At 42.2% G+C, this 9,337-nt stretch overlaps 1 protein-coding gene across 1 annotated transcript; it reads right to left on the reverse strand.

Moving 5' to 3' along the window:
- Positions 1-26: 26 nt before the first annotated feature.
- Positions 27-5,432, reverse strand: MS3_00001197 (uncharacterized protein). The gene is made up of 2 exons (XM_051208683.1): positions 629-5,432; positions 27-590 (listed from the first exon to the last, which is right to left on the reverse strand). Exon 1 carries the CDS (start codon positions 2,263-2,265, stop codon positions 1,210-1,212), a length of 1,056 nt encoding a protein of 351 aa, XP_051072884.1. The 5' UTR covers positions 2,266-5,432; the 3' UTR covers positions 27-590; positions 629-1,209.
- Between the last annotated feature and the right edge of the window lie 3,905 nt (positions 5,433-9,337).

A 9,337-nucleotide genomic window follows, 5' to 3' on the forward strand; every position in this document is an offset into this window, starting at 1 on the left:
CAATTACGCAGCACAGTATTTCAATGTACAATAAAAACTTTTTCCAAAATTTGTTAGTTTATCTCTTTTAAACACAGCTAACACGTTTTGCAACTTCTGCCTTGACTCTTTGTTCGACAGTTTAGTCTCCTACGTATCAATCAGAAAAGCAATACTTCGATTCTCTATCAATTTAAAATATGTAGCAGTCTGATACTATCCAATTTTTAAGTTTTCTTCGATCTGTGAAGTAGAACCGTGAAATTACCGCGAATCCACAAACAAAAAATGGAGAACAGACCAAAACGTATCAGTATGAGATGTTTTATGGAAACTTCTTTGAGAACATCACTACAAAGATATTGAAGATGGCACAGGTATTCAGGGCTTGACAACGCTTTTACCAGTAACACCTTCTAATATAACTCGTACCCACCAAGAGAAATCAAAAGACAGAATCGGGGAGATCAGAAGTTGTATTTGACGATTGCCGATATATCGGAATTATCGGATCTAATCTGGCTAGCGATTGCAGTAGCAGTTGAGCACGGCGTTCTCACACGTGATCTGGTGCGGATGCATGCCCGAGCGCCTTCAGCTAGGTGAGTCCACTAAAACATGTGGTCAGCATCCAATGTCAAAAACTTACAGAGCTATTTACTTTGGGGATTGATTTACCGCTACCGATCACTCCCTCCCCCAGCATCTGGTCGTCTTTCCTTACTATAGGGGACCATGAAGTTCAATATAGTAAGAAAAAGTACAATGAAAATTTCGGCTCCTCGTAAACATCATCGTTCTTTTCCAGCCGCCCTGGAAAAGAAAAAACAAAACGTAAGTGCATGTCTAAATACACTCGTACGAGCGTAAAGACACAATCCCGGCGAAAAAATTGAAAATAAAGTCCTGTACACGTAATATCGTTAAAAAATGGATTTTTATGTTTTTGAACTATAAATATATAAACATAATAAAATTGTTTTTGTAAATATTACATATGGTAAGAAGAAAAATCGAGATAATATAAAATGTCAAGTATTGCCTTACGCGCAATACTCGTTTAAATGTTCTGGAAATCTTACTCTTCTTCCAGAACGTGTCGTCTTAAGTTTATTTTCTGATAGTACTGAAGTATCTTCGTGTGTGATGCCTGTCGGTTGGGGTATTATAAGCGTCGGAGTCGTGTTGTGCGATTGTACCAAAGGAAAATCGACGTGATTAGGATTTCCTTCAAAAATACGCTACTTTGAGGCCATCGATGCTGATGCTATCGTTTGTTCCGTTCTTATAGACTATATAGTACTTAGATTCACGTTGAAGAACTTTGAAAGGTCCTTCGTATGCTGATTCGAAAGATCGTCGATGTGAGTCTCGACGGACGAAAACGTGTGTACTATATCGTAAGTCAGGTTGAACGAAAACGTCAGTTGATTGTGGTCGAGTGGAAGCTGGTTTGACTGAACGCACAGCGTTTGTAAGCCTGTTCGTGTAGGAGGTTGGATCCATGCTCATTGAAGAGGGTGAAGGACGAACGAATTCTCCTGGAAGTCGAAGTGTCATTCCATGAGTGAGTTGAGCCGCAGTGTATCCAATGTCAGCTTTCACTGCATTGCGGATACCTAGTAAGGCGAGTGGAAGAGCGTCGGTCCACTGTGAAACGTTTGCAGCTGATAGTGAAGCTTTTAGTTGTCGGTGAAAACGTTCTACCAACCCGTTTGCTTGTGGGTGGTAGGTGGTCGTTCGGAAGCGAGTGATTCCTAAAAGTGTGGTCAGATGACGGAAAAGTTCAGATACAAATTGACGTCCGCGGTCTGTAGTGATGATTGAAGGGCAGTCGAAGTTTGCTACCCATCGCTCGACGAAGGCGCGAGCCACTGTTTCAACGGTGATGTCCTTGATAGGCCTTGCTTCTGGCCATTGAGTGAAACGGCCTACGCAGGTTAAGAGATAATAGTATCCATTTGAATCTTGTGAAGGTCCTACCAAATCCAGATGAACATGGTCGAAACGAGCGTCGGAACTTTTGAAAGAGCCAAAGGGACATTTATTGTGTCTGATAACCATAAATTTTTGGCAGCTTGCACAGTAGCGTGCCCACTCCCTCACGTCTTTATTCATGCCAGGCCAGCAAAACCTTTCTGCTATAAGCTTGATGGTTGCACGAACGCCTGGATGAGAAAGCTTGTGCAACGTATTGAAGACATTGCGTCGGTAATGTTTTGGCACGATTGTGCGATTCCTGCCTGTCGATGTGTCACAAAGTAAGGTTTCCTTACCTGTTCCCATCTGTTTGATGCGTAGTTTGAGGGTTGTAGACGATAACTCGTGGTGAAGATCAGTGTCTTCTTTTGAAGCTGGGCGAGTTTAAGAAGGTATATTCCTTGGAAACTGTTCAAGGAAGTTATGTGAGACAAGGCGTCTGCAACTACATTGTTTGCTCCAGAAATGTGTTGAATATCTTAAATAAACTGCGAAATGTAGTCCAGTTGTCGAGACTCATGAGGTAAGTACTTGTCTGAAGAGGAGCTTAACGAGAAAGTAAGGGGTTCATGGTCAGTAAAACGAGTGAGTTCACGGCCTTCGATATAATGTTGAAAAACCGTACAGCACAATACATAACTTGGAGTTCCCTACCGAATGTGCTGTACCTCGATTCAGTATGTAGCAACCGTCAAGAGAGAAATGCCAATGTTGCCAGGAGTGGTTGACCTATTGTTGTAAGACTCCGACTGCTCAGTCGGATGCGTCTAATACGATAGTAATGGGTGCTTTAGTGTCTTGATGAGCAAGCATTGTTGCTTTCGCGATAATTTCCTTAATTGTGGAGAGTGCTTTTCGTGCAGTGTCGTCCAACTCAATGGATTTTGCATTTCCACGAAGTTGGACGGTAAGAGGTTTCATGAGTAACACGCGTTTCTGTATGAAACGTCTATAGAAACTTACGAGGCCGTTAAACGTTCGTAGTTGCTTGATCGTGGTCGGTTCTGGGTAATCCAGAATGGCCGCCACTTTGGTTCTAAGAGGTCGGATACCTTGAGCATCGATAGTGTGTCCCAGAAAGTCTAATGAGTCGGTTCCGATTTGACATTTCTGAATGTTTACAGTAATGCCATGTTTTGTAGTCGTTCGAAAACAAGATCCAGATGCTCGTAATGTGTTTCTCTGTCCGGACTTGCGATTAAACAGTCTCCAACATACGCATGTACGAAGGTGAGACCTCGAAAAACGTCGTCTATGAACCTTTGGAGGGTATGGGCGGTGTTTCTTAAACCGAAAGGCATTCGCAAAAATTCGTAGATTCTGAAGGGAGTTATGATAGCTGTTTTCTGTATGTCGTCAGTATCCATAGGGATTTGGTTTCACGCTTTGACCAAGTCGATTTTTGAAAATACAGTTGTACCTTTCAAGGTAGCTGTCAAATCGTGAATGTGAGGCAACGGGTAACGATCGGGAATAGTTTGAGCATTCAGTCGCCGATAGTTACCAGTTGGACGCCAATCGTTGCTGTCCTCTTTATGGACCATGTGCAACGGAGATGCATATGGGCCACTTGACGGTCGTATGATCCCTAAGTCTATCACGTGGTCGAACTCGTTTTTCGCCAACCTTAGCTTTTCTGGGGCTAGTCGGCGTGCTTTAGAGAACACAGGTGGTCCTGTAGTCGTGATGTGATGTGTAACGCTGCTGGTTACACACGGCGACTTCAGTTGCGTTTGGAGTATCCCAGGATACTTATCGAGTAGTGGTTAATAAAATGGGTCTATCGTATGCTTAATTGTGACTGGAGATAATCTACAACCAGAAAAGAAGTTATGCAAACAGATAAATTAGTGTTTCTGTCTACTAGCCTCCGTTTGCGCGTATCGATGATTAGATTGTGGTGTTTTAGAAGGTCTATACCAATGATTGGCATAGAAACATCTGCAACAACGAAGATCCAGTGTATGGGTTTGCGTAAACCCATGTTAAGGTAAACGTATATCTTGCCAGACGTAGCGATAGGCTTCCCGTTTGCCGCCTGTAAGTTAAGAACCGATTCGTGAAGCCGGTCGTTGTGATTCGCTGGGAGAACGCCAATTTCTGCACCAGTGTCGACGAGGTAGCGAATTCTCGTTGTCACATCAGTGACGTATAACAGACGGCTATGTTCGCCGGCTACGGTTGCCTTTAACGCGTACCGTATTGGAAGTTTCCCGAGTTGTTTTTCGAGTCAGTCGGTTTTGTGTTTGGAAAATTGCAGGGTTTTCTGCAATTTCTGGAAGACTTTCCATACTGGTTATGATACCAGCACCAGTCGGGATTGTCTGTCTCTCGTGGTCTAGAGACAGATTGCTTACGTGAAGTGCTTCTACGTGGGGTGTGTGATCGCTTACGGTCGTTACGAAGATTTAGATGACGCGTGAGTGTATGACATAACTCGGTTATGTCATTCTGGGCCGTTTGAAGCTTTTCTTTGACTGGAAAAGACCTCGGCATTAGATTTCGTGATTTATAGGATGTGGTCGGCAGATGCAGCCAGCTCGTCTAAGACGTTGTTTCGAAACGAGACCAAAACCGTTTGCATTTGTTGGGGAAGTTTGGACAAGAAAAGTTGTTTGAATAGGCGTTCGTCGAAAGTTCTTAGTCCTATGACCTCTCTCATCCTTTGCAGCATGTCCGTCGCAGAAGCGTGTTGCGGGTCTATGTTATTAAAAAGTTGGTCTAACCTTTGTCGATCGGTTAGGTCTCCTTTTTTAAGGATAGAACGCTTTAAGGTTTCGTAAGGTTCAGAAACATCACTAGTAAACATACTAGGTGTTACGTACCTGTTGAATCCGCCTTGACTACTGCGAGGAATTGTGCATGTGTGTCGTTCACGCTGTGCTCGTGGAAGTCGGCTTCTGCATAGCAAAACCAGGCTTCGATATTGTCGGGCCAGAAGGGCATGAATTGGAACGAGGGTGAGAACATAGTCTTAATCTTAAATACCTTGGGGGTTTGTTCAGTCATGGGCGAAAATTAAGTACGAGAATACACGAGTGAAAAATATATAGATATCCAAAAACGCGGGAAAAAATATCACAATGTATAAAAAATTAAATTAGAGCAATGATATATAGAATCCCAAAATGGAACAGACCCACAGTTTACGATTTGGTGTACCAGATCACGTCGGTCTCACCAATGAAGATTGCACAGGTATTCAGTGCTTGACAACGCTTTTACCAGTAACACCTTCTAATGTAACTCGTACCCACCAAGAGAAATCAAAAGACAGAATCGGGGAGATCAGAAGTTGTATTTGACGATTGCCGATATATCGGAATTATCGGATCTAATCTGGCTAGCGATTGCAGTAGCAGTTGAGCACGGCGTTCTCACACGTGATCTGGTGCGGATGCATGCCCGAGCGCCTTCAGCTAGGTGAGTCCACTAAAACATGTGGTCAGCATCCAATGTCAAAAACTTACAGAGCCATTTACTTTGGGGATTTATTTACCGCTACAACATATCTAGTGTAGTTCAGTGGAAATGACAGATAGGTTCAGAGTTGCTTTTCACTTTTCTTCACCAATGTTTACAAACTGATAGTGAATTTCATATGTAATTCATTACTTCTATCATGCTTTACCCATTTTCAGAAGATCAGGAAACACTTGAAAAGTTATTAATATCGGTCGAATCAGCAAGCTCAGTATGAACGATAATCCATGTATCAGCACAATACACGTTCTCATTAGTCAACAGACTAGTTGAACAGTGGGTTAACATAAGCAAAAACCGATCGATTACGTTGGAGCAAATATGAGAATTAATAACAGGACTTTTTTATTCAGTCAGTATTACCAATGTATAATTATTGTCTAGTTTTGTATTAGAACCTTTATCTTAGCTAATGTAATGATAGACCTAATCCCGAAATTGTAGATTCGATGTCACCGCGTTTGATGGTTAGAAACTGAGAGGACAGGATTGAGGCTATTCAGACCCTGAACTGCCTACTCCTTCACATAAGATAATGTGAGATTGGACCCGGATCTCTGAGGTGACAGATGAAAAGCTGATTGAAACACAGCTAGGTGTCTGTTGACCCTGGTTAGCAGTCCAAAATGATGAACACTGAAATCGCGACACCGCTAATGGAGCACGCTACACGGGCGAAAAACCTTCAGGTAATGAAAGGACTGTTCATTGGTTAAATGAAGGATAACATGGATAGAAATAACATCCTACATGACCTACAACAACTGTCCACGAAAATCATACCCTTATCGTTCAATAGGACGGAAAAGCTGGACGACATACATGGACCATAAGATATTCGCTTGTGTAACATTCCTCGTTTTCACCAAAACCTTTGTCAGAGAACTCCATGCACTTCGTATAAGGAAACTGACATAAATGGATTTGACTGACCCACTTTTATCCTGGACTTAAAACTATCAAGAGAACAGGATGCTTTTTTGTACCAAGGTGAATAGAGAGTATGGAAATTGGGAAGTCTCAGCGTCAGAAATTTTACAAGGAACCCTCGTAGGTCCACCACTATTCTCGATCTTAATTAACGAACTGTGATGTTAAATTCACTCGGTGTCACTGATCTACTCAGACGACGTAAAGATCTAGAGTTACGTATAAAGCAAAGAGGACTCATTTTAGCTTGAAAACAACCTTAGAGCAGTGGAGGAAAAGGCGGTAGATAATCAGTTAAAACCTAACCTGATGAAATGTTAAATCATGTACATTTTGTCTCGTTTGATACAAGACGCCTACAACCCCCCTTCGCTCCCGATCATTTCTTCAGAGATCCTTCTCAGGCTCAAACTAAATGAAGGATGCAGCCAAGACAAACGTAACTCTCCAATATATGCATAAATAACTTAACGCAATCACCTCAAAGTTGCCCACGACCCAACCTCGAAGTTCACAATACCATTACGCCTCTTCTCTTCATGATTGACATACATCTCTTGAATCAATTACAGAGATCGATGGTACGTTACAAAATATAAGAGCAGACTTCAGTGCCATGGCTTATTCTCTTTGGGCTACGGGAGAATAAGAGTCGGTTTGATAATGGTGCACATCAAGTATGCCTAGGCACACCAATTCGAGAATACTATGATAACATAACCGCCGGGCTCCGTGAAGCGATCCTCGAGAGACTGCACATGAAAGGACAAACAAAACGACACGATCCCACTTTTCTCATTATAAGTGACTACAACCCCATTAGTGGTTAGCTGTAAGAGATTTTACAAACACATAACTACTTAGGGATAACCACCTGCTTTTGGACTAGCTCTCCGATGCGTATACAAAAGATTATCACTGCCTTCATTACAGAATACCAGTTACTATATCCTATTTCACTTGTTATCACCTAATTGTTTTCTGTTATTCTTTAAATTCCGTCTTTTTACACATCAATACAAAGTAATGTAAATATTTATTCTCGAAATAGCCACCTTTTGTGGTTCATATGATCTCTTTATTATTTTTCACATGGCAATCAACCAACCTTTTGTCTGATAATGTGATAAATGCACGAGTTTAGAAACAAATACACTCACTTAAACTTCAGCACATACATATACATGAATAACTGCAGTTAACTGGCTAGATCGCCATCCGGTGGACGTTATAAAATTAATCGCCACGTGCAACCGCGTGATAAAAATATCGGACGTTGGTCTCTCAGCACAGACCTCCTAAATGTAACTGTGGTCCTCGAAAATTCTGTGGGCGACTGAGCACCGGTCAACAGAGTTAGGATGGGCCGCATTTTACCATCAAAGAAACAGAACAACCGAGTTCTTGTAGTGAAACCAGGTACTTATTTGGCCATGTAATCTACCCCTAAGATGTCCAGCTAGTCAATGATGAGTACGAGGATCCCAAACGCATCTCAGTTGCCAAGCAAAAAGGACCTCAGTGTGAATAAACAAAAATGAATGATCAGGAAGCCCGAACTACCTAAAAAAGAACCACTTACGATTACACGGCTCATTCGGAGTAAGGACCTCAAGAACCAAAATCACCCAAGACTCCCAAGTGTAGCGCTTACTAACAGTGCTGACGTGGAGGATGTTCCGTTGGCTGCTCACCTGCCAAAATCAGATGAGGATGTAATAATACTGCCTGACATATCATATTCTGAACTCAGTCTCATCAGAGACTTACCTAAAGAATCTTGCCAGATGTGGAGGAAATATAATTATCCATGCCGTATTACAAAACATGGACCCTGACTACGCACAATCTGATATTCGGGAATAGAGATTCATATAGAATTCCTTGAAATTCGGAAATATATCGACTGAACAAGTGATGAGGCCGATCAGGAAGGACGGGGATTCTAGACATCGGCTAATAAAGATAAGCTTCACGCCTCTTCATATGGCGGTCGTCAGTCTCGAATCATTTCGTTACGACAGACGTTGGTTACCAAATGGAATCCACATGCATCCGGACAGGCCATATTACGCAAGATCGAACACAAATGCATCTTGGATCTGACGTTTCCACTTGTGAGCTGCCAAAATCGTGGAAAAACTGTAGAATGAACATTGCCTACCAGCTCGGAAAACCCAGGGTAGGTAGTTTACCTGTCCATTCTCTTAAAGCTCGCTCAGATGAACAGGATGAGGAAGCTCACGCGCAATTGCACTTAGGCTGCGTATTTACAAACGAAGAATTTCTGATTGTCAACCTCTAGCCTTTGACTCCCGGGGAGAGAAGCGACCACGTCACCATAGCCTTCAGTTTTATCGGTAAAAATGAGCTAAGACATTCTACCAACAACAGGCGCTGGAATTTCAAACAGTTGGATGTGTCAGCTTAACAGGACTTTCTGCAGCGAGCGAACTGCACATGATGTTATGTATTACTAAACAATCTGTTCTGAGAACTGTCCCTAAAATCTACAACTACCTTACAAACATAAAGTGTCGTACTCTCCATTTCCTAAGACGCGAAAGTCACTATTGTGTACAGTACAAACGAATTGGTAACAACAGTTCATACTAGCAATTCAAACAAGTGGGGAAACAATCCACAAGGGCAATAAGAAAAAATCGAATTCAACATCAGACAAAGCTTGTCAATAAATTTGACACCAAACCGAAATGCTTGTTCCATTAAGCAGCTTATCTTGGGCAAGTCAAGTTCGGAGTTTCCTAATTGGTAGGTCCTAGTTGCCCAACCAACAATAACGGTGATGCTGACGACCTGCATGCAGAACAGTACTTCCAGACATTTTAACTGACCCATAATAACTATGTTGATGAGAACTTCACCTGCAGCTCAACAGAATTCTCAGAAATGGACCTGAGCGCTGACTCGGTGTGTCGAGGACTGCAACACCTAAACAGAAACA

Source organism: Schistosoma haematobium, chromosome 1, assembly GCF_000699445.3.
Source record: "Schistosoma haematobium chromosome 1, whole genome shotgun sequence".
Classification (NCBI taxonomy): Eukaryota; Metazoa; Platyhelminthes; class Trematoda; order Strigeidida; family Schistosomatidae; genus Schistosoma; species Schistosoma haematobium.